Source organism: Giraffa tippelskirchi, chromosome X (genome assembly GCF_054371585.1).
Source record: "Giraffa tippelskirchi isolate mGirTip1 chromosome X, T2T-mGirTip1v1.2.pri, whole genome shotgun sequence".
In the NCBI taxonomy this organism is placed as follows: domain Eukaryota; kingdom Metazoa; phylum Chordata; class Mammalia; order Artiodactyla; family Giraffidae; genus Giraffa; species Giraffa tippelskirchi.
Genome location: NC_137289.1, coordinates 93,870,155 through 93,896,291, shown reverse-complemented (window position 1 = coordinate 93,896,291; position 26,137 = coordinate 93,870,155). Strand labels below are relative to the sequence as shown.

General features: G+C 37.7%; 1 protein-coding gene across 3 annotated transcripts in view; it reads left to right on the top strand.

Annotated features, from left to right (window-relative positions):
- The window catches only part of ZNF41 (zinc finger protein 41), a 45,335-nt gene extending 24,732 nt beyond the window's left edge, over positions 1-20,603 (top strand). For all 3 annotated transcript variants that reach the window (XM_081567183.1, XM_081567182.1, XM_081567181.1), the window contains exons 3-5: positions 4,853-4,973; positions 5,237-5,332; positions 16,049-20,603. In XM_081567183.1, coding sequence (XP_081423309.1) covers positions 4,853-4,973; positions 5,237-5,332; positions 16,049-18,126 — 2,295 coding nt within the window. In that variant the 3' untranslated portion in view covers positions 18,127-20,603. The remainder of the gene's footprint in view (positions 1-4,852; positions 4,974-5,236; positions 5,333-16,048) is intronic.
- The last annotated feature ends 5,534 nt before the right edge of the window (positions 20,604-26,137 follow it).

Sequence of the window (26,137 nt, the reverse complement as noted above, 5' to 3'; positions counted from 1 at the left end):
TATTTATTCATATTTTTTCTTTTTCCATTTTTCTTCTTTCCTGATGTTGCAGGACTTCTTTTATTATCTCCTTCCTGTTTAAAGAGCTTCCTTTAAAGGGTACATCTGCTGCTAACAGATTTTCTTAGTTCTCCTTCATCTGAGAATATCTTGATTTCCCTCTTTGTGTCTTCTTTCTTAGTAACAGCTTTATTGAGATATAATTCACCTACCATACAAATTACTCATTTAAAGTGTCCAATTCAGTGTTTTTGTATGTTTATGGATATGTGCAACCATCATTAAAATCAATTTTAGAACATTTTCATCACCTCAGATAGAAACCTCATACTCTTTAACCATCACTCTCCTCCACCTCACCTCCCTGCTTCCTCCAACACTAAGCAATCACTAATATGCTTTCTGTCTCTATAGACTTCACTATTCTGGACATTTCACATGAATTGAATCATAAAACATGTGATCTTTGTGTCTGACTTCTTTCACTCAGCATAATGTTTTCAAGGAGCTCACTCTAACCAAGTCTGGGACAATTTGAGTAGCAAAGTAAATCATGATAATAATAGGTTATAACCCACTGAATAAAGTAGAAAGTCACCAGTCCATACGATAGCTCAGTAGGTATATATGTAAGTAAACAAATAGGGAAGAAGTGTAGCATGGACATGTTGTAACATGTATCAGTATTTCATTCCTTTTCATGGCTGAATAGTATTCCATTGTTCAAGTGTACCAAATTTTGTTTATTCATTTATCAGCCAATGTACATTTGGATTGTTTCCACCTTTTGGCTGTTATAAGTAATACTGCCTGTAAATATTTGTGTACATGTTTTTATGTGGACATATATTTTCATTTATCTCAAGTATACATACACCTAGGAGTAGAATTTTTGGATCAAATGATAACTCTGTTTAATCATTTGAGGAACTGCCAGACCGTTTTCTAAAGCAGCCACACTAGTTTACATTCCCACCAGCAGTGTATGACATTTTCAATTTCTCCACATCCTCACCAGCACTTGTTATTATCTGAGTTTTTGGATCTAGCCATCCTAGTGAGTATGAGGTAGTATCTCATTGTAGTTTTGATTTGCATTTCTCTGATAATTAATGATGCTAAGCATCTTTTCATGTATTTATTTGCCATGACATTTCATTTCTTAAGGATAATTTTGTCAGGTATGAAATTCAGAGTGGACAGTTCTTTTCTTTCGGCACTTGAAAATGTTGTGCTGCTTCTCTCTACCATGGTTTCAGATGCTGTCAATGTATTTTTCCCCTATAGGTAAGGTATCATTTCTCTATTGCTGACTTGAGGATTTTTTCTTTGTCTTTAGTTTTCTGAAGTTTGACTATAATTTGTCTTGGTATAATTTCTTTGGCTTATCCTTTTGTGGTTTGCTCAGCATCTTGAAACTCTTTATATCTTTCACAAAATTTGAGAAATTTGCAGCTATAATTTTTTTCAAATACTTTTCTGCCTCATACTTTCTCCTCTCCCCTGGAGACGTGAATGCCAGATCTTTTATTATAGTCTCAGATTTCCCTGAGGCTCTGCTCATTTTTTCCCATCAATTTTCCTTCTGTTCTTCAGATTGGATCATTTCTATTGTTTTATCAAGTTCTGTAATTCTTTCCTCTGTCCTCTCTATTCTGCTGTTGAGCTCATCCATTGAGTATTAAAATTTTAGTTATATTTTTCGGTTCTAAAATTTTCATTCTGTTCTTCTTTATATCCTTTTTCATTATGAGACTATTTTTGCATTTAAATACATTGGAGCATTTTTATGGTGGCTACTTTACAATTGTTGATAACTCTAACATCTGTGTCATCTCAGTATTGCTATCTGTTGATTGTCTTTTCTCATTCCAGATGAGATTTTTCTGCTTCTTCACATGATGCCTGATTTTCAGTTATGTCCTGGATATTTTGGGAACTCTGAGATTCTGGATACTATTTAAATCTTGTTTTTTTAGCAAACTCCCTCCAATACTGTTCTACCAAAAAAAAGGAGAATCTCCTTTTTACTGCCAGGTGGAAGTGGAATTTCAGGTCCCTACATGGCCTCCTTGACACCCCAGAGGGGACAAGCATCTTGCTGCTGCTGGGTGGATGTGGAATTTCATCCTCTGCACCAGACTATCTCTGACACTACCCTGGTGGGGAGACAAAAAAGGCACCTCATTACTGGGTTGGGGATAGTAGAAGTTCAAGACCCCCCCCAAATTTACAGTGGCCTAAATTTACACTGTTGGGGGGGGGCTCATTATTCCCAGGCAGGGATGAAAACCAGGACTCCCTGTTCAGCCTTTACTGATGGGAATGGGGATGGGGCAGTAATTATCGAAATTTTTCTCCCTTGTTATATTGCCCCTTTCCTGGTACTTTGGCTAGAGAAAGCAGACTTTCTCGAGGCTGTTTATTATCTGCACCATTTGGCATTCTGGATTGCCAAATTCTCCATCACTGAGTCCAAGATACATGGAACAAAAAGAAAACTCAGGGAAATCACCACTGTGTCACTCCTCAGGTTCCAAGGTCCCTAACCAGGTAACATCCTTCTCTCCAACTGACAGTCTTCCTTGTTTAATATGTAATGTCCAGAGATCATAGCTGTACTTAGTACCAGAAATAGGGAGAATTCTGTCTATTCCATTTTGGACCCATTGGTAATTTTAAACTTAATTTTGAAATAAGTAATGCATTCACATGGTTCTCTCCCTCAATCCTACAGATCTCCCTAACCAAAAAACCAGTCTTGATTAGTTGGTGGGTGGGTGGTATATGCTTAGAGATTATGCAGATAAAAGCAACTAAGAAAATATCCTTGATATTTTCCCACAAAGAAAGTAGATACTGTTATGTTAGTGTTAACTTAAAACTTTTTATCATGAAATATTGCATACATTTTGAATAATGCTGCTGTAAATACTCTTGGACATGCCTCTTGTTGCACATGAGCACATATTCCAATTGAGCATATTTCCATGGATGGAATCACTGTGTCCTTGTGTATGCATGCTTCAACATTACCAGGTGAAGCCAAAATGCTTTCCAATGTGGTCATACCAATTTACACCTCCATCAGACACATGAGAGTTCTCATTGCACCATGTTTTCTTCAACACTTCATATTGCCAGTCTTTAAAAAATTTTTATTGAGGTGTAGTTGATTTATAATAAATGTTTCAGGTGTACAACAGTGATTCACAGTTTCTAAAGATTATACTCCATTTATAGTTATTATAAAATATTGACTATATTCCCTGTGCTGTGCAATATATCCTTGTTGCTTATTTATTTTATACATAGTAGTTTGTACCTCTTAATCCTCTCCCGTTACTTTGCCCCTCCTCATTTCTCTCTCCCCACTGGTAACCACTAGTTTGTTCTCTATGTTTGTGAATCTGTTTCTGTTTTTGTTATATTCACTAGTTTATTTTTTAGATTCCACATATAAGTGATATCATATAGTATTTGGCTTTCTCTGTCTGACTTACTTCACTTAGCCTAATACCCTCCAAGTCCATCCATGTTGCTGCAACTGTCAGAATTCCATTCTTTTTTATGGCTGAGTAGTATTCTGTTGTATGTATGTATGTATGTGTGTATATATACATATGTATGTATGTATATATAAATATATACACTATATCTTCTTTATCCATTCCTCTGCAGATGGACACTTGGGTTGCCTCTATGCCTTGGATATTGTAAATAGTGCTCCTGTGAATATTGGAGCACACATATTTTTTCAAATTAGTGTTTTCATTTTCTTTAGATGTGTACCTAGGAGTGGAACTGCTGAATCATACAGTAGTTCTGTTTTTAGTTTTTTCAGGAACTGTTTTACACAGTGGCTGTACCAATTAACCTTCTCAACAACTGTGTATAAGGGTACTTTTTCTCCACATCCTTGATATTGCCAGTCTTCTTCATTGAAGACATTGTAGAAGTTGTGTAACGGTAACTCATTACTTGAACATACATTCCCCGGTTACTAAGGAGGTTGAACTCTTTTTGTGTTTATTAATGCGTTGCATTTCCTCTTTCATAAAATGCTTGTTCAAATCTTTTGCACACTTTTCTACTAGGTGGCCTCTTTTTTTAAAAATTAGTTTCTAAGAGTTCTTTACATTTCTCTAGATTGGAGCCCTTTGTCAGTAATATTTATTGGAGATATCTTCTATTTGGTGGATTTTCTTTTTTTTCTCTTATAATATGGTCTTTTAAAAAAAATAGAAATTTTAAACTTTATTGTAGACAGATATCAGTCTTTTCTTTATGGTTAGTGTTTTTTGCATCCTGTTTGAGAATTATTTTCACAATCCAAGATCATGAAGATATTCATCTATACTATGTTTTCTTTCCTATGTTACCTATTAAAGGTTTTATTGTTTTGCTTTTCCCCTCAATACATTTCTTTGAAATGCCTTTTAGACCCCTTTGTATCTTCTTATGTTGGTTGTCCAAGTTGTTTTTTTTTTCCAAGTTGTTTTTTATTTAAGTCAATTCTATATTGCCGTTGGCTGGCACATAATCAACCAGTAAATGTATTATATATATAGTTCCTACGTTAACATGAGGACTTAAACGGAGCCTCTTTTAATCCTTATTTTTGAAAAAACAGGGACTGAATGAATAAATGAATGAATGTAATACATAGCAAATGTCAAGATACTTTAGTATGTTTTTCTCTCACAAAATAAAATGCAAAACTGGGTGCTAAATGAAAACCCTACTTGATACATTATGGTAAAAATCATTAAAAACAACTAACTTCCTAGTCCTCTTCCCTCCATCGCTCAGTGCTCACCATGTCATCTTGAATGGGACTGTATTTTTACAGGTGTCATTCGAGGACGTCACCGTGGACTTCAGCCAGGAGGAGTGGCAGCACTTGGACCCTGTTCAGCGGCGCCTGTACCGGGATGTGACACTGGAGATCTATAGCCACCTGTGCGCAGTGGGTAAGCACAGCTGCCTTATGCACTTTCAGGGGCCTCAGAGAGGCTGCCTCCATTCTCTGCTGCTGAAAGCTCTGGGGTATCTTAAGTGTCTAATGGTGTCACCTTTGATTTGCCTGAGATTCTTCAGTCCTTTTACACTTCTGTGATTATTACTCTATTCCAAGGGAATGGGATTACTTTCCTGAAGAACAAATAGAAGCGTGGTTGAAAGGCCTAGAAACCAAATTAACTGGACCCAATCCTGTATCATGTCCTGTTCACAGGTTACCAAGTTCCCAAACCAGAGGTCTTCTTCAGACTGGAGCAAGGAGAAGGGTCATGGACATTGGAGAAAGAAACTCCACATCACAGCTGCTCAGGTGAGTGAGAGTGACCTGAGAAAATGGGAGATGTGGAGTAGATCTGTTTTTCTAGGAGAGGCTGATACCTTTGAAAGGCTCTGAAGATAACCCGTCTTGAAGGCTCTAAACATTTGCAGTCACTTGGAGAGAGTTGACAGAAGCCCTTTTAATACCTGGGGGCCAACTCCCAAGTACGATCCTCGCCAATATCCACTGTCATCTTTGCTTTCTGATAAAAGAGCTGTCTCTAACCTCTGTACCCTCTGTACCAGCACATATATAGCACCCTATCTTACTGGAATGGGTTGCCATTTCCTTCTCCAGGGGACCTTCCCAACCCAGGGATTGAACCCGTGTCTCTTGTGTCTCCTGCATTGCAGGTGAATTCTTTACCACTAGTGCTACCTGGGAAACTATCTTACCTGGGAACTCTTTTATTCCTACTCCACTCCCACCCTCTTATCTTAGGTTCTTTCCTTGTACATTCAGGTATTTTCATTTTTCTTCCCTTTTATTCTAATTCCTCATATCCATCCCTTATGCCTACCCCCACTGGTAACAGATCTAATGTATTTGATCTTTGAATTTGTGTGGTATTCTATTAAAGCCTAAAGTATGAGTTTACTTGTGGTTGTTGCTCAGCTGCTAAGTCGTGTCCAACTCTTTGTGACCCCATGGACTGCAGCATGCCAGGCTCTCCTGTCCTTTACTATCTCCTGGAGTTTGCTCAGATTCATGTCCTTTGAGTTGGTGATGCTATCTAACCATCTCATCCTCTGCCACCCCTTTTTCCTTTTTCCTTCAATCTTTTCCAGCATCTGGGTCTTTACAGTAGAATACTATGCTGCATAGTATTCCACAGTGTGCCAGAACCACATCTTATTGAACCATTCATCCAGTGGTGGAACCTAGGTTTTCATTAATGCCCATCTAAGACAAACAATTCTACAATAAATTTCTACACAAATGTTCCTTTATAGAGTGTGAGATTTTCTCAGGGATGTATATAGAAAAGAGGGTTTGCCTGATCATTGTATATTCTCATCCTGAATTTGACCAAGCACCACTGTATTCTTCTTGAATTGGCTACACTAATCTATACTTGCAGAGTAGGGCACAGGGTTCTTGCTTTCCTCGAGTTTCTGCCAACAATTAATAGCACCAAAGTTTCTCATTTTTTGGCCAACAATGGGTATAAAGTGGAATCTCATTTTTTATTTTTCATTTCTCCAGTACTTAGTTTGAGCATTTCGTCATTGACCTGTTGTGGTCTCTTTTTGAGTTTTGCTCCTTTGAGTGACCTTGCTCATCTTCCCCTTATTTTGATTAAATTTACTCTGGTTCATACTGATTTGCATCCAGTTTTTTTATTTTCCCGCTTTTCCAGGCATCTCCTCATTATCCTCATGAGATTGCCCTATTGAGACTGTCTACTGTTCACCAGTCTTATATATATGCAAGGATTCATCCATCCTGAAATTCTGATGACTCTGCTTTTGACATCTCAAGTCTGTTTTTCCCTAGTACTTTTTAGTACTATATTTAGCTACTCAGAAAGTTCCCTTAAGATGTTTCTCTTACTACTCAATATGTCAGAAATTGAAATCATTACCTCATATATCAGAAGTCCTTCTCACCTTCCAACTTTTGTCATATTCTGTCAGTGTTTCTTAGATCTTTCAGTCATTTTAAATTAATCACTCTACAGTTCCTACTGCTTTTTCATTTTTGCAAATATCATTTTTAGTTCTCAATTCATCTTCTTAGTTCTGAAAGGTTGTTGCTGAGCCGTTAAAGACGCCAGGATTCTTGGCCTCTGGAGGAGAGGAATTCAATCCAGGGCCAGTGATTGAGGCTTGATCACTCAGAGCTTTTGTGTGATAAAGTTTTATTAAAGTATAAAAGAGATAGAGAAAGCTTCTAGTCTTTAGCCGGAAGTTATATAGCTACTAGCAAAGGGTCGAACACGACTGAGAGACTGAACTGAACTGAGCAGGCTGCTAATTAGAAAAAGGCAATGTCTCAAAACTCAGAGACTGACACCAGGCCCCTCACCCACAACATGCATTTTGAGATAACATTGGCACAAGGAGAGTTGTCCCAGGCCATAAAACAATTGACATGAATCTTGAAGAAAGGCAGGTTTCCAAGCAAAGACATAGTCTCATTAACATAGCTTAACAGAACATTTGCATGAGTAAAACATACTGGTTTGTAAAGTCTGAGTCTTAGGTGGAACTGACTTGAAGAAAGACAGAGTCTAGGGTAGATACATTCATTAACATAGCTTAAGAAAAACATTTACATAAGCTCAAAGTTTGAGAAAAATTAAGTTCTGGTGGAACCAGGTGTTGTCATGGCAGCACAGAATTTTAAAAGAAACCCCCTTTTAAATTTGTATAGAAAAGGGGAAAAAACCTGACAGTTGTAGTTTGTTTCCTCCTGCCGCTTAAGACAGAAATAAAAAATGTCTGACACTTGCAGCCTATTTCCTCCGTTTGGAGACCCCTAGCCTTCCTGCCTGTTACCCTCTCAGTTCCATCCAAAACCAGCTCCATATTTTCTTATGCCTGGATTATAATTTTTCTATTACTGATTATAGTTGCTGATTCCATTCTTTTTATTAGTTCACTTCAAATGCTAATGACAGATTTCATTGCCTAAAACGTTTTCTTTATTTTGACATTAGCTTTATGAAAAAACCTAATATTATTCACATATAACTGTTCATTCAAAAAGACAAACAACATGGCCATGTATTTCCAATTCAAACGTGTATCTGTATATTTTGTATAACCTTTGCTCAACTCCACTTTTAACGTATCTTATGATTCTATGAGGTTTATTTTTATTAATAATTCTATGAGTTTTGGGGAATTCCCTGACAGTTCTGTGGCTAGGACCCAGTGCTTTCACTGCTGAAGGCCTGAGTTCGATTCCTGGTCAGGGAATTAAAATCCCACAAGCCTCAGAGTGTGCACAAAATAAAATAATAATAATAATAATTCTATGAGTTTTGACAAATGCATACAGTCATGTAACCACCATTATAATCAAGATATAGAGCAAAAATTACCTCAGGTCCTTTATTGTGTCACTCTTTCCCACTGCTTACAGACCTGGAAAATACTGATCTCTTTTCTGTCTCTGTAGTTTTGCCTTTTTCAGAATGTCATATAAATGGGATCATGCAGTATGAAGCTTTTTGAGCCTGTCTTCTTTTACTTAGCATCATGCATTCAAAACTTATTCCTACTGTTGTGTTTTCTATAGCTTGATCCTTTTTTATTGCTGAGTAGTATTCCATAGCATGGATGTACCACAGTTCATCCATTCACCAGCTGAAGGGTATTTGTCAGTTTGATTAGTATGTGTCTTGGTGTGTTCCTCCTTGGGTTTATCCTGCTTGGGATTCTGCTTCCTGGACTTGGTTGACTATATCCTTTCCCATGTTCGGGAAGTTTTCAGTTATTATCTCTTCAAATATTTTCGTGGATTCTTTCTCTCTCTCCTCTTTCTTGGACTCTGTATTGTGAATGTTGGTGTGTTTAACGTTGTCCCAGAGGTCTCTTAGGCTGTCTTCATTTCTTTTCATTCTTTTTCTGTATTCTTTTTCTGTATTTCTATATTTGTGGCAGTGATTTCCACCATTCTGTCTTGCAGGTCACTTATCCATTCTTCTGTCTCAGTTATTATATATTGATTCCTTCTAGTGTATTGTTCATCTCTGTTTGTTTTTTAGTTCTTCTAGGTCTTTGGTAAACATTTCTTGCATCTTCTCCATTCTTTTTCCAAAATCCTGGATGATCCTGGATCATCTTTACTATCATTATTCTGAATTCATTTTCTGGAAGGTTGCCTATCTCCACTTCATTTAGTTGTTTTTCTGGGGTTTTATCTTGTTCCTTCATCTGGGAGATAATCCTCTGCCTTTTCATTTTTGATTAACTTTCTGTGATTGTGGTTTTCATTCTGGAGGCTGCAGTACTGTAGTTCTGTTTCTTCTGTCTGCCTTCCAGTGGATGAGGCTAAGAAGCTTGTGCAAGCTTCCTGATGGGAACGACTGGTGGTGGGAAAAACTGAGTCTTGCTCTGGTGGGCAGTCTGTGCTCAGTAAAACTTTAATCTGATTGCCTGCTGATGGGTGGGGGCTCTGCTCTCCTCCTGGTAGTTGTTTGGCCTGTTGTGACCCAGGCCTAGAGTCTACAGGCTCTATGGTAGGGCGAATGCCAAACTCTCAAGAGGGTTCACACCAAGGGGCAACTCCCAGGACTGCTACTTCCATTGCCCCCATCCCCGTAGTAAGCCACTGCCGACCCACACCTCCAGAGGAGATCCCCCAACACTAGCAGGTATGTCTGGTTCAGTCTCCTGTGGGGTCACTGCTCCTTTCCCCTGATTCCTGCTGTGTACAGGATTTTGTGTGTGCCTTCCAAGAGTGGAGTCTGTTTCCCCCAGTCCTGTGGAAGTCCTGCAATCAAATCCCACTGCCCTTCAATGTGAGATTCCCTGGGGATTCCTAGTCCCTTTGCCAGATCCCCAGGCTGGAAAGCCTGACATTGGGCTCAGAACCTTCACAACAGTGGGAGAGCTTCTTTGGTATTATTGTTCTCCAGTTTGTGGGTTGCCCACTTGGTGGGTATAAGATTTGATTTTTATCATTATTGCAATCCCCCTACCATCTTGTTGTGGCTTCTTTGTTTTTGGACATGGAGTATCTTTTTTGGTGGGTTCCAGTGTCCTCCTGTCGATGATTGTTTAACAGCTAGTTGTGATTTCAGTGCTCCCTCAGGAGGAGATGAGCATACATCCTTCTACTCTGCCATCTTCAATAATCTGAAAGATATTTGGATAGTTTCCAGTTTGGGTGATAATGAATAAAGGTGCTATAAATATGTTTACATATTTTATGTGATGATGAGATTTCATTCACTTGGGTAAATATCTATGAGTCAGACTGCTGGGTTGTATAGTAAGTATATATGAACTTTATTAAAAACTGCCAAATTGTTTTCCAAAGTGACTGTATGATTTTAAATTCTAACCAGCTATGTATGAAAGTTCCAGTTGATCTACATTCTCATCAGCACTTGGAATTGTCCATTTAAAAAATTTTAGCCATTCTAACAGTAAGATAGTTGTATCTTACTGAGGTTTTAATTAGTATTTCCATAATATCTGATATTTGACATCTATGTATCTTCTTTGGTGAAGTCTTTTTATAAATCTTTTGCCTAGTTTCTATAGGAAACATTGTTTTCTTATTGCTGAGTTTTAAAGTTCATTATATATTCAGGACACAAGTTATTTATCAGATATGTGTTTTGCAAATTTTTTCTTTTTATTTGCTTATCAGTATCTTTCATGGGGCATTTAAAATTTTAACAAAGTCTTATTTATCTTTTTTCTTGTTTTATGGATTGTGCTTTTGGTTTTGCATCTAAGAAATCTTCACCTAATCCAAGGTCACAGAAAAATTAGGTTTTACATTTAGTTCTGTGATGCATTTTGCATTAATTTTTGTATGTGATTTAAAGTATGGATCAAAGTTTTGTGTTTGTTTTTTGTTTTTGTACATAGCTATTCAGTCATTTCAGCATCATTTATTTAAAAAACCATCCTCCTTTCAACTGAAATGCCTTTGCACTTTTATTGATACTCAGTTGTCATATGTGTGTGGGTCTCTTACTAGACTCTTCATTCTGTTCTATTGATGTAGTCATCTGTCTTTACACCATTCCCACACAGTCTTGATTACTGTAGCTATGTAACAAATTTTAAATCATGTAGTATTAGTCCTCCAACTTTGTTCTTCTCTTTCAAATTCTTTTGGCTACTCTAAGTACTTTGTGTATCCATTTGAATTTTATACTCATTTTTTTGTTGTTGCTATGAAAGTGAGTTTTGATTGTCATTACATTTAATCAGTTTGGAGGGAATTAGCATCTTAATATTATCAACTCTTTCAATTCAGATATATAAATGATTTGATACATTTATATATTGCAAACTGATTACCACCATAAGGTTAGCTACCACTTCCATCTTATCACATAGTGACTATTTCTTTTTTGTGGTAAAAACATTTAAGATCTACTCTCTAGGCAACATTCAAGTATATGATGCAATATCATTATCTGTAGTCCCCATGCCGCACAATAGTTTCCCAGAACTTGTTCATCTCGTAACTGGAAGTTGGTGCTCTTTGACCAATATCTCCCCATTCTCTCCACTCTCCAGTCCTCAGGAACCACTACTCTACTCTGTTTCTCTGAGTCTGGCTTTTATAGATTCCATATACAAGTGACAATACTATGCAATATTTGTCTTTCTCTGACTTATTTCACTTAGCATGATGCCCTCAACGTTCAGCCAAGTTGTAGCAAATGGCACAATGTCCTTCTTTTTCATGTATGATATTAATAATATTCCATTGTATATGTACACCACATCTTTATCCATTCAGTGTTGACAAACACTTGGGTTGTTTTCATATCTTGCTGTTATGAATAATGCTGCAATGAACATGGGAGAGCAGATATCTCTAAGAGATCCTGATTTCAGTTCCTTTGAATATATGCCCAGAAGTGGAATTGTGGGTCTACTTTGAATTTTTTGAGGAACCTCCATACTGTTTTTCACAGTGGCTGCACCAATTTACATTCCCACCAACAGTGCACAAGGGTTCCCTTTTCTCCACCTCTGCCAACACTTGCTATTGCTTGTCTTTTTGATAATGGCCATTCTAATAGATGTGAAGTGATATCCATTGCAGTTTTGACTTTCATTTCCCTGAGGATTACTGATATTGAGCACCTTTTCATGTAGCTATTGGTCATTTGCACAGATTCTTTGGAAAAATGTCTATTCAGCTTTTCTGCCCATTTTAATTGGTTTGTTTGGTTTTTTGTTTTTGCTTTTTTGCTATTGATCTGCATGTGTTCTTTATATATTTTGCGTATTAACTCCTTATCAGATATATGATTTGTAAATATCTTCTACCATTCCAGAGGTTGCCTCTTCATTTTGTTAATTGTTTCTTTTGCTGTACATTTTTAATATCTTCTTGATGTCTGCCATATTTGATAGTGTTTCCCTAATCTGATCCTACTCTGTGCTCTCTATCCAAATGATACATTTTCACCTTGTGATCAGATTTCACTATTTCATGAAATGGCTCTTAAGTACTCCAGAATGTATGGCTCTTTCTTTTTTTCTCATCCTTTATCCCACAGGAACTCAGGGAAAACAGGATTTTAGGCCGTGTGGTAACGAAGGCTTTTGTGTGAAGTGTTAGTCGCTCAATCATGTCTGACTCTTTGCAAACCCATGAACTGTAGCCCGCCAATCTCCTCTGTCTATGGAGTTCTCTAGACAAGAATACTGGAGTGGGTAGCCATTCCCTTCTCCAGGGGCTCTTCCAAACTCAAGGATCAAACCTGGGTCTCCTGCATTGCAGGTGGATTATTTACATCTGAGCCACCAGGTAGGCCCCCAATGAAGGCTTTTACTTGTATGTTTTTAGAAAGCTCCCAGAATTAAGAGCCTACTTCTCAGAGTCACAGACATAGAGAACATACTTGTAGTTGCCAGATGGAGGAGGGGTGGACGGGGAGTTTGGGATTGGCAGATCAAACTAATATATATAGGATGGAAAAACAACAAGGTCCTACTGTATAGCACATGGAACCATATTCAATATCTTATAATAAACCATAATGAAAAAAGAATTTAAAAAAAAATCCATTCTTACACTGAAGAAAGGAAGCCTGTTTCTTATTTCATAACTAGGGCCTAATTGGGGAAAGAAACCACATACTAATTTGAACAGGAAAAGTTTAACATTAATTATTGGCTATTGTGAGGTTGAAGTAACAAGGGATTAGCCAGTAAGAGTAAAGAGAACTCTAATGAATAAAGAAATAGCAGATTAGTGTGTGAGAGTACCTCAAGGGCTGTGAAGGAACACCCAAAGAAGAGCCTCCTCTGCTTCCCACAGATGAATACAGACCTTATAGGGAGGGCATATCCACAGCTCATGGCATGGCAGAAGAATTGCTGTTGTACTGCACTGGTGGAACTTGCTGGAAATCTGTCCTCTTTGGCTCCAGAAAAAGCTGATCATGGGGAAATGTCTCATTAGAAATATTCTACTGCAAATCATCTGAGAGGAGTGCCAGGGTAAACTGCTGGGTGCTTCTGGCTGCAAAGAATTGCAGAAGCTGGGTGCTTGGGAAGCCATAGGAGTAGCAGGAGTTGGGTGCTAAAGAAGTCACCTGCACTTGAAGATCTGGGTGCCTGGGAAACTGCGTATGCATTAGGAGCCAGATGCTGCTGAAGCCACCACACTTCTGGAGCCTGGTGCTAAACAAGCTGCCCTTGCTGGAAGATCCTGCTGAGTGAGCTCACTAGAACCAAGAAGCAAAACCCCTTCTTCCAGTGTTTCTCCTGTATTGACAAAGTTCAACATCATGACAGCTACCAAAGGAAAAGAGACTCAGATCCATTTTTGTAGAGTGGGCAGGGAAGTGTGATTTGGGGTTAAAAGGCAATAAATTGATAACTGGAGTACTTATTCTTCAATTTTTCTGAAGCAAAACATGGAGAATATTTATTAAACTTAAATTTATTGAATTTGGAGAGACAGGCCGAAAAAAGTACTTTGTTCTCTTTCAGAAGGATTCTTCAAGTGTATGCTCAGAGAAATTCAAAAGACCATAGATTATATTTAGAAAGGGAAGATAATTGCATGAAATGTTAATAATTTCAGCCTTTGTGTGTTAATTCTTTGTGTTATAACAGAATTGTGCCAAATTGAGTATCAGTATGAGTGGTACCATATCTACTTTATGCATTCATAACAGACATTCATTTATACACCTCCCTAGAGGTGTACTGAAATTAGAGCTGATATCAAGGGCATGCAGATGACACTACCCTTATGGCAGAAAGTGAAGAAGAACTAAAGAGGCTCTTCATGAAAGTAAAAGAGGAGAGTGAAAAAGCTGGCTTAAAGCTCAACATTCAGAAAACTAAGATCATGGCATCCGGTCCGATCACTTCATGGCAAATAGATGGGGAAACAGTGGAAACAGTGGCTGATTTTATTTTTCTGAGCTCCAAAATCACTGCAGATGGTGATTGCAGCCATGAAATTAAAAGACACTTACTCCTTGGAAGGAAAGTTATGACCAACCTAGACAACATATTGAAAAACCGAGACATTATTTGTCAACAAAGTTCTGTCTAGTCAAGTGTGGTTTTTCCACTGGTCATGTATTGATGTGAGAGCTGGACTGTAAAGAAAGCTGAGCGCAGAAGAATTGATGCTTTTGAACTGTGGTGTTGGAGAAGACTCTTGAGAGTCTCTTGGACTGCAAGGAGATCCAACCAGTCCATCCTAAAGGAAATCAGTCCTGGGTGTTCACTGGAAGGACTGATGTTGAAGCTGAAACTCCAATACTTTGGCCACCTGATGCAAAGAGCTGACTCATTTGAAAAGACATTGATGCTGGGAAATATTGAGGGCAGGAGGAGAAGGGCACGACAGAAGATGAGATGGTTGGATGGCATCACCGACTCAATGGACATGGGTTTGGGTGGACTCCAGGAGTTGGTGACGGACAGGGAGGCCTGGTGTGCTGCAGTTCATGGGGTCGCAAAGAGTTGGACACGACTGCGCATCTGAACTGAACTGAACAATCAAGGGCAATACATTTTGAATATGCACAGAGGAGCAAAGCAACAAGCTTAATATAGCTATATCCTCTCTTACATAAGCATTCTCAGGTGAATGGGTCCTTTCAACAAATTAACTCTGATCTTGTTGGGTCATTCGGGGACCATGTTCCAAGTTATTGTTCTGCCATCTCCTAGGCCATTGTTGCCAGGTGGGTGGTTGATGTTGGGTCATTGTTGAGTCCTCTGGGCTGGGGAAGGGAGAAATGGAGGAGATTTGCCCACTGTCTTAAGGCCTGGCCTAGGTGCGGCACATGTCACTTCTGCTCACACTCTACTGGTAAGAACAAAGTGAGACTGGTTAAGGTAATGCCCAGCTATGTTCTATTTCTATAAAAAAAGAGGTGAATAGATACTAGTGGATGGCTTGCAGTTTCTACCATAGATGGATGGCTTGCCTTATTTGATACTTGTTGAAAGCATATATTTTTTCCTATAGATATAGAGGAATTGGTATTTGAGGACTATAATTTAATGGAGATGCTCATAATAGTTCAGAGGGAAAAACAAAAGGAAGCAGAGAGATTATTAAGTTTTTAGAGCTAATGTATAATAAGGACATGCATTCTGAAATATTTCTTCCTTTCATGCTTCACCCATAACAGACTTCAGTTTCTTCTTCTGATTACCCTACTCACTGACCTACATAGTGAATATGGATTCCCAGGGTTCAAACCCCATCTCTTACTTCTTTAGCTATTTGATCTTCAGCAAGTTACATAACTTCTCTGTGCTTCTGTTCTCTCATCTGTGAAACATGATTGATAATGATAGCTGCCCGTTAGGGTTTAGTGAAGATTAAATGAGCTATTTTGTGTAAAACACTTGGAAATAGTACCTTGTACATCATAAATGGTATATAATTGTTTTGCATATATTAAGTGTTCTAGAAGAATTTTCATTATTGTCATATGGACTCTTCCATTTCTTTGTTCATCCTGTCCAAACTTCATGATAACTGTTCTGGAGTCATTTTCATTTTTTTCTTTCTTTTTAGATGAGGATATTGGGCAAACTCAACAACAGAGAATTTCTGGAGGAGTTTCATTCCACTGTGAGAAAATTGGTCAATCCATAGGAAAAGATTCATTGTGTTCCATTTTAGAAGAACTGTGGCAAGGTAATGACCAGCTAGAAAGAAATCAAGAAAACCAAAATAACCCTTTAAGTCATGTGAAAGTATTGATTAAGGAGAGGGGCTATGAATATAAAAACATTGAAAAAATAATTCATGTGAGTACCAGCCTTGTTCCTTCAATTAAAAGACTCCATAACTTTGATACATTTGGAAAAAATTTGAGGCATACTTTAAATTTACATAATCACAATAAAAGCAATGCAACAAAGAACTTTGATAAGATTTTTGGAAATGGTAACAATTTTGCACATAGCTCTTCCTTTACTAAGAATGAGAATGCTAATATAGGAGCAAACTCCTATGAACTTAATCAACGTGAAAAACATCTTGACTACAAACAAGTTCTCGCCCACCATCAGAAAATTCATACTGGAGAGAAACTTTATGTATGTACTGAATATGTGAAGACATTTACCCAGGAGTCACATCTTTTTGAGCATCAGAGGATTCATGCTGGAAAAAAATCCCATGAATGCAATAAGGATGAGAATATCTTCACTCAGAAGCCACAAATTGAGGTACCTCAAAGTGTTTACACAAGAGAGAAACCTTTTATATGTACTCAATGTGGGAAGGCTTTTACTCTCAGGTCAAACCTCATTACACATCAGAAAATTCATACTGGGCAGAAACCCTATAAATGCAGTGAATGTGGAAAAGCATTTTTCCACAGATCATATCTCTTTAGACATATGAGAATTCATACAGGAGAAAAACCTTATGAATGCAATGAATGTGGAAGAGGATTTTCTCAGAACTCTGACCTTAGTATACATCAGAAAACTCATACTGGAGAGAAACACTATGCATGCAGTGAATGCGGGAAAGCCTTCACAAGAAAATCAGCACTCAGGATGCATCAGAGAATTCACACAGGAGAAAAACCCTATATATGCACTGAATGTGGAAAGGCCTTCATCCAGAAATCCCATTTCAATACACATCAGAGAATTCATACTGGAGAAAAACCTTATGAATGCAGTGACTGTGGAAAATCATTCATTAAGAAATCACAGCTCCATGTGCATCAAAGAATTCATACAGGAGAAAAACCTTATATATGCACAGAATGTGGAAAGGTCTTTACTCATAGGACAAATCTCACCACACATCAGAAAACTCATACTGGAGAGAAGCCATATATGTGTGCCGAATGTGGGAAGGCTTTCAGTGATCAGTCAAATCTCATTAAACACCAGAAAACTCATACTGGAGAGAAACCCTATAAATGCAATGGCTGCGGAAAGGCCTTCATATGGAAGTCACGCCTCAAAATACATCAGAAATCTCATATTGGAGAGAGACACTATGAATGCAATGAATGTGGAAAAGCCTTTATCCAGAAATCAACACTCAGTGTGCATCAGAGAATCCATACAGGAGAAAAACCCTATGCTTGTCCTGAATGTGGGAAGGCCTTCATCCAAAAATCACACTTCATTGCACACCATAGAATTCATACTGGAGAGAAGCCTTATGAATGCAGTGACTGTGGGAAATGCTTCACAAAGAAGTCACAACTCCGAGTGCATCAAAAAATTCACACAGGAGAGAAACCCAACATATGTGCTGAATGTGGAAAGGCTTTCACTGACAGGTCGAATCTCATAACACACCAGAAAATCCATACTAGAGAGAAACCCTATAAATGTAATGATTGTGGAAAAACCTTCACCTGGAAGTCACGCCTCTCTATCCATCAGAAATCTCATACTGGAGAGAGACACTACGAATGCAGTAAATGTGGGAAAGCTTTCATCCAGAGAGCAACACTAAGTATGCATCAGATAATTCACACAGGAAAGAAAGCTTATGCTTGCACACAATGTCAGAAGGCCTTCACTGACAGATCAAATCTTATTAAACATCAGAAAACTCATAGTGAAGAAAAAACTATAAATCCAGTGACTGAAAATACCTTCAGATGGAAATCATAATGGGATGTGCATCAGCTGTCTCACAGTGGTGACAAGCAGTGGCTGATGCTGCAATCATTGCACAGGGGGAGTAGATATGACAGACTACAAATAGCTTAAGTGAACAGAAGGTCAACAAAGCCAAGTATTTTTCAGTCAGGTGGAATACAAGTTGATATGCAATTATATATGTAGGGAGCCACTTTGGTAAGGCATTTGAGCAATAGCCCTGGTTGGTTTCATGATTCACACAGACACTCTCATTCTCTTGCAAATGGTAGAAATAGAGACCCCAGGAGATGACTTGTAATCTCTTATGCTTCACTTTTGGGATAAACGGCTTTATAAATTCAGCACTGATTTGTTTTTCACACCCTGAAATGTAAAACTGCTCAATACTGACCAATTTTTTTCAAATTTCTAGGATTGGGAGAAGAGCATTCATTGTCCAAACACTTCTAGGGCATTGGAGTCAAGGCAAAAACCAATCTGGGAATATATTAATAGATCTATGAGTAGAAGCCAGAAGTTTTTATGATAATTGATATTTAAGACACGGAAAAGATTGCCCTGAGGAAGCACTCTTTTTCTTCCCTTTGAGACATCACCATGGTATATTTTTAAAATATGAAATAAAATTTTTAAATTTAGTCTCTGACTTTATGCATTGGCAAATTAAGCATAGCTCTAGCCTATGTTACAGGAATGTAGTTATTAAATGTTATATACGCCTAAAGGTGACAGTTGTTCCCTTAGCAATTCCATGCTGTGGCAGCAGGTGATTCACACTTGAAAGTGTGAGCATACCTTCTAATCTGTACTCCCAAAGCTATCATTTAGGTAAGCTGCAGACCATAAACTTCTTATCCCCTTAGTAACTGAACCTAAGACAATGAAACTGAGCCACAGCACTCTGGACTTTCACTGAAGCTTCTGCTTTCTTTGGGATTCCTGTTTGAAAAACAACAGTTAAGAAATTGGGTTTCAATACATAAAATGGTGGGTTTTCTTCCAATTTAGTTAATTTGATATATTCATTTTTATGTGCACATTAAGAGTAATTTTTTGTGGATTGCTATGGGATAAAGTCATGTTGCATTAGTTATTTAGCCTAACATATGATTATAATTATAGTTGAATAACCAGAAGACTTCTCTAGAAAGAGCACTGCTTTTTTTAAGCACTGATATGCAAACACTTTCTTGTTTTTAATTAAAAATTTTTACAATACTCATAAAAAAGGGGCTTTCTTTCTAGCATGTAGTTTTTAAACTTTTATTAAAGTATAATGCATACTGAAAATGCATATATCATAAGCATACTGTTCAATGAATTCTAACAAACTGAACACACTCAGATCAAGAAACAGAACATGACTAGCACCCCAGAAAAATTCCCTATGCTCCCTTCCAGGTCTTATTGCCCACCTCCCCCACTAGGTAAACACTATCTTGACTTAAATAGTTTTGTCTGCTTGGTATTTTATATAAATTCACTCAATAGTTGTGTTTCATATTTTGGTAATATACTCTTAAGTGTCTATCTTCTTTCATTCACATTATAAATGTGAGATTTGTCCATATTGTTAAATGTAGTTGTAGATAATTCATTCTTATTGTCATGTTAAATTACACTCTGTGAATATTCGACAATATATTTATCCATTCTATTGTTAATGGATATTTGTGTTGTTTGCAGCTTAGAGCTATTGGAAATAGTGCTAGTATAAAAATTTTAGTACCTATCTATTGGTGAACATATTTATGAACTCTATTAGGCATATATCTAGGAGTTGAACTGCCAGATTATATGGTATCCATATGCTCAGCTAGTTTATGAAACTAGTTTTCCAAAGTGACTGCACCAATGTACACTCCCACCAGCACAGTATATGAGTTCTAGTTGCTCCTTGTCAATACTTGGTATTTTCCATCTGTTTTTTTAAACTATAGCCATTATGCTAGATGTATAGTGATATCTCAGTGTGATTTAATTTTTATTTTTTTTCCTCCAACCCCACCATAGTATCTTTCCAAGACAGTTGACTGATATCTCAGATCTGAAACTTAGGCATGGTTGTCACGTGACTGTACCATTTTACATCTCACCAACAATAGTAAGCAATTAGTAACTTTAAATATCCCCACACAAAAATGCCCAAAGCTTGATGGTTTGACTGGTTGAGTGCATTAAACATTTGAGTAGAAATCTTTCAGAAAACAGAGGAGGAAGGAACACTCCCCAACTCTATGAGGCCAGGATTACCCTGATACTTAAGCCATACAAACATATCACAAGAAAACTACAAGCAACATTCCTCGTGAATATAGATGTAAAAATCTGCAACAAAATATTAGCAAATTGAATCCAGCAGCATATAAAAGGATTATACATCATGACCAAGTGGGATTTATTCCAGGGATGCAAGACTGCTTTAACATTCAAAAATCAGTCAATGCAATCTACTGTATTATATATACAGGGTAAAAAAAGAAAAATCACATAAAGCACATAATCTACATATTGAATACAACTTTATCAAATTTCCAGCAGGCTTTCTTCCCCAGAAATTGATTAGCTAATCCTAAAATTTATGTAGAAATAGAAAAGACCAAAAAGAGCAAATAGGAATTTGCCAAAAAGCAAAGTAGAAGGACAGTAACTTCCCAATTTCATGATTACAGTAATCAAGACAGTATGGTACTATTGTGGGAACAGAGATAGAGATCAATGGAATAGAAAAGAATCCAGGAATAAACCCTGATACTTATGGTAAACATAGTTTTTTACAAAAATGTGAAAGCAATTCATTGGGGAAAGAAAAGTCTTTTCAACATTTGGTGCAGGAATGATTACATATCCATATGCAAAAAGATGAATTTAAATCTTAGTTCACACCATACTAAAAATGGATCAGAGATGTAAATATAAAAGCTAAAACTAAATTAAAAGGTTTAGCAGAAAACATAGAAGAAAAATCTCTGTGATCTTGTATTACACAAGGGATTCTTAAATACAACACCAAGAGCATGATCCATAAAGAAAAACTGATAAATTAGACTTCATCAAAACTAAAAAGGTTCAAACTTCAAAAGATATCATTAAGAAAATGAAAAGACAAAGCACAGACTGGAGCAAACATTTATCTGATAAAGAACTTGTATCTGGAATATATAAAGAACTCTTACAACTAAATAAAAAGAAGACAAGCAACCCAGTTGACAATTAGAAGATTTGAAGAAATAGTTTACCAAATATATATAGGCTTCCCTGGTGGCTCAGACGGTAAAGAATCCGCTTGCAATGCTGGAGACCCTGGTTCTATTCTTGGGTCAGGAAGATCCCCTGGAGAAGGGATAGGCTAGCCACTCCAGTATTCTTGGGCTTCCCTGGTGGCTCAGATGGTAAAGAATCCGCCTGCAATGCAGGAGACCTGAGTTCAGTCCCTGGGTTGGGAAGATCCCCTGGAGGAGGGCATAGCAACCCACTCCAGTATTCTTGCCTGGAGAATCCCCATGGACAGAGGAGCCTGGCTGGCTACAGTCCATGGAGTCACAAAGAGTCAGACAAAGCTGAGCAACTAAGCACGGCACAGCATATGTGTGTGTATATATATACACACACATGAATAAACATGTGAAGAGATGCCCAACATTATTACACATTAGAGAAATTCTAACTAAAACCACAAGCTTCTCTAGTGGCTTCAGTGGTAAAGAATCTGCTGGCTGATTCATGTCAATGTATGGCAGAGACCACTACAATATTGTAGAGTAGTTGGCCCCCAACTAAAATAAATAAATTAAAAAAAAAAAAAAAAGAATCTACCTGCCAGTGTAAGAGATGTGAGTTCAACCCCTGGGTCAGGAAGATCCCCTTAAGAAGGAAATGGCAACCCATTCCAGTATTCTTGCCTGGAAAATCCCATGGACAGAGGACCCTGACGGGCTAGTCCCTGGGGTCACAAAAGAGTTAGATGTGACTTAGTGACTAAACAACAGCAACTAAAACCACAATGAAATACCACTTTATACATACTAAAATGGCTATAAAGAAAAGACAATTATAACAAATGTTGGCACAGATAGGGAAAATCAGGAACTTTCCTACATTTCTGCTGTGACTATATTAAAATGACATAGCCATTTTGGAAAAGTTTGGCAGTTTCTTAAAAAGTTGATCATAAATTTACCAGAGGACCCAGTACTGCCACTTCTATTATCTACCCAAAAGATATATAACATGTGTTCATACAAACACTTGCACTTGAATATTAATAACAGCATTATTCATACAAGACAGAAAAGTAGAAACAATCTAAATATCCATCAACTTACAAATAGACAAAATATGATATATTCAGCAATAAAAAGAGAACAAGTACTACAATATGGATGAACTTCAACAATATGCTAAGTGAAAGAAGTGAGATGCAAAAGATCTAGTATTATATTTGAATACTGCATTTATATGAAATGACCGCAAAAGTAAAATCTATAAAGCTCTGTAGATCAGTGGTTGTCTGGAAGATCCCCTGGAGAAGGAAATGGCAACCTACTCCAGTATTCTTGCCTAGAAAATTCCATAGAGGAATCCATGTGGTCACAAATAGGATATGACTGAGCTACTGACCATAGGGGTAAGAATGGGAATCATCACTAACTGTTAATTAGTAAGAAGAATCTTATTGGGGAGATAAAAATGTTACAAAACTTGACTGTGGTGATGGTTGCACAACTAGGTAAGTTTAATGAAGGTCATTGAAGTGATCCTCAATTCCATTCCTGTTTAAGCATCTGGGTTCCCTGCCATAACATCTATTGCCACCCATATCTAGAATGAAGTGTTGTCTTGGAGCCTGTTGCACATTTAAAAATAAACTTTTCTTAAAAGATCATTGAAGTGTACAATTTAAATATGGAACCTAAATTATACCTCAATAAAGTTGTTTCTTCTTCAGAGTTGTTTTGGCTCTCTAGGTCCTTAACATTTCCATATAAACGGTAGAATAAGTTTGTCCATTTCAACAACATAAAAAGCTGCTGTGATTTTTATTGAGGTTGGTTTGAATGTATAGATCAATTTGGGGAGAATTGAAATGTTAACAATATTGAGTTTTCTAACAGATAAATAAGGCATATCTCCCCATTTAATTTCTCTCAACAGTATTTTGTAGTTTTCAGTGTACAGGTCTTTCACATCTTCTGACAAATTGTTGCCTAAGTATTTCATATTTTGATGCTATTTTACTTGATGTTTTATTTCCACTTTATTGTTTAGTATTCATTCTTTTTCAATCACTTATTGTTAATTACTAGTATGTAGAAAAGCAATTGCCTGAAGAAGGGCATGGCAACCCACTCCAGTATTCTTGCCTGGAGAATCCCATGGACAGAGTAGCCTGGCGGGCTACAGTCCATAGGGTCTCAAAGAGTCAGACAAAACTGAAGCAACTTAGCACGCATGCAGAAAAGCAACTGATGTTTGTATGCTTATCTTGGGCAGAAGTTGGAGGGAACAGTCCCTACATAAGACTGTCCTCACTTCCAACACCAACTGCAAGTTCAAGGGTCTCTAAGAACACCCTCAATTTTAATCATTCCAATCCATCCTGTCAAGCCATTAAATACATTTTCATATTTTATACCAATTTGATTATTCTTTCTCTCTGATCTGCCTCTATTTGTACCTTATGATAAACTTGTGTGGAACTATTTAGCATAAAGATTAACTTATGATTAGCTGAATCCAGTTCTTCCTCAAGCTAGTCATTTGCCATCAGTATTATATCCTGAAAAATCCTTTAACTCAATTTCCCCATATATTTGACCATCAATACAAGTATAATCTTAGCAACAATGCCATTGTTAAACCGTGATAGTAGTGTAACCTGCATACAACATTGATAATATGTGTAACCTGCATACAACATTGTGCCTATAGTCAACATTATATACTCTACATTTAAAATTCTTCAAAAGAATAGATATCCTGTTAAGTGTTTTTTCCAAAATAAAATATATCAAAAGATACTGACACATTACTAGAGTCCCACTAGGTTATCAACAATTAGTCCAGTTCATCTGCCAGAACAATATCGCTCAGGGTTGCAGACTTCCATTTGACCTTCTCAGGTTTCAAAAGTAAGAGTAGTCTTGGCAACAAATGGCTTCATTCTCTCTGGCATCTGGTTTAATTGAGTTCAGACAGTATTATCTCTTATTCTGAGCCTCTCAGGGCACCAATGTAATGGATTTCCATTGTTGCATAACTTATTTATTCATTCTTTTACTTTCAGCTATATTCCTCTTTCTCTCCATTTATCACTGAATTTGACCCAAATTTTTCCATCTTTGAAAGAGACAGTAGGTTCAGCCACTGTGCTGGTCCAGATGGTCATCAGCAATATCAGTCTAGCAAATGCTTCCCCTTCAGCCCACTCCCATTTGTATAGGGTATCATTGCATAGGTGTGGAACTCATGGTCTGTCTCAATCACTAGGTAATACAGCTGTATTCACCATCGACCCCAATTTTCCAAGCTGGGTGAAGGCACAGTCTATCACATTAGGCCATTACAAATTCTGACATTAAAGTTTGAAAGTACAATTAAAGTTTCTTGCTTAGAAATCATCCCTGCTTCTGGCCCCTGCAATTGTGGCCTTGGTCCTGGGACCACTGCATCAGGTAGGAATAAAACAACATTGAGCTCCTGTTGGGGAGGGAGGGAGAACTGTATGGTCATAGTGGCATCCTCCCCCTCCTCCTTTTCCCCAGATTCTTCAAAAAAGTGAAGGAATCTATCTATTGGAGAACTTCCCTTGGCCATTCTCACGTTGAGTGTGAGCACACCCTTGTGAAGACGTGAAAGTCAGCCCTTCATGCTTTTATCTCTCCCAGTTTTATTTTTTAATATCTATCATTTTAATTTTTTTATTTGACTGCACCAGGTCTTAGTTGTGGCATACAGGATCTTTAGTTGTGACATGTAAACTCTTCGTTGTGGCATGTGGGATCTACTTCCCTGACCAGGGATCAAACCTGGGCCCCCTGCATTGGGAGCATGGAGTCTTAGCCACTGGACCACCAGGGAAGTCCCTCTCCTCCAGTTTTACACAACAAATGTTTCAATTGCCTGTTCTCTATCAAAGCACTGCTCTTAGAATATCTCTTTGTTCATTGTTGCACATTATGAATTATTATTGTGGACTGAATTGTGTTCCCACAAAATTTATATTTTGAAGCCCTGACCTTCAATGTGGTTATATTTGGAGATAGATCCTTCAAGGAGGTAATTACATTTTAAATGAGGTCATAACGGTTCAGTTCAGTTCAGTCGCTCAGTCATGTCCAACACTTTGCGACCCCATGGACTACAGCACGCCAGGCCTCCCTGTCCAACACCAACTCCCGGAGTTTACTCAAACTCATAACCATTGAGTCGGTGATGCCATTCAATCATCTTATCCTCTGTCGTCCCCTTCTCCTCCTGCCTTCAATCTTTCACAGCATCAGGGTCTTTTCAAATGAATCAGCTCTTCACATCAGGTGGCCAAAGTATTGGAGTTTCAGCTTCAACATCAGTCCTTCCAGTGAACACCCAGGACTGATTTCCTTTAGGATGGACTGGTTGGATCTCCTTGCAGCCCAAGGGACTCTCAAGAGTCTTCTCCAACACCACAGTTCAAAAGCATCAATTCTTTGGCACTCAGCTTTCTTTACAGTCCAACTCTAACATCCATACATGACTACTGGAAAAACCATAGCCTTGACTAGACAGACCTTTGTTGGCAAAGTAATGTCTCTACTTTTTAATATGCTGTCTAGGTTGGTCATAACTTTCCTTCCAAGGAGTAAGTGTCTTTTAATTTCATGGCTGCAGTCACCATATGCAGTGATTTTGGAGCCCCAAAAAATAAAGTCAGCCACTGTTTCCCCATTTTTTTGCCATGAAGTGATGGGGGGAGATGCCATGATCTTAGTTTTCTGAACGTTGAGCTTTAAGCTAACTTTTCACTCTCCTCTTTCACTTG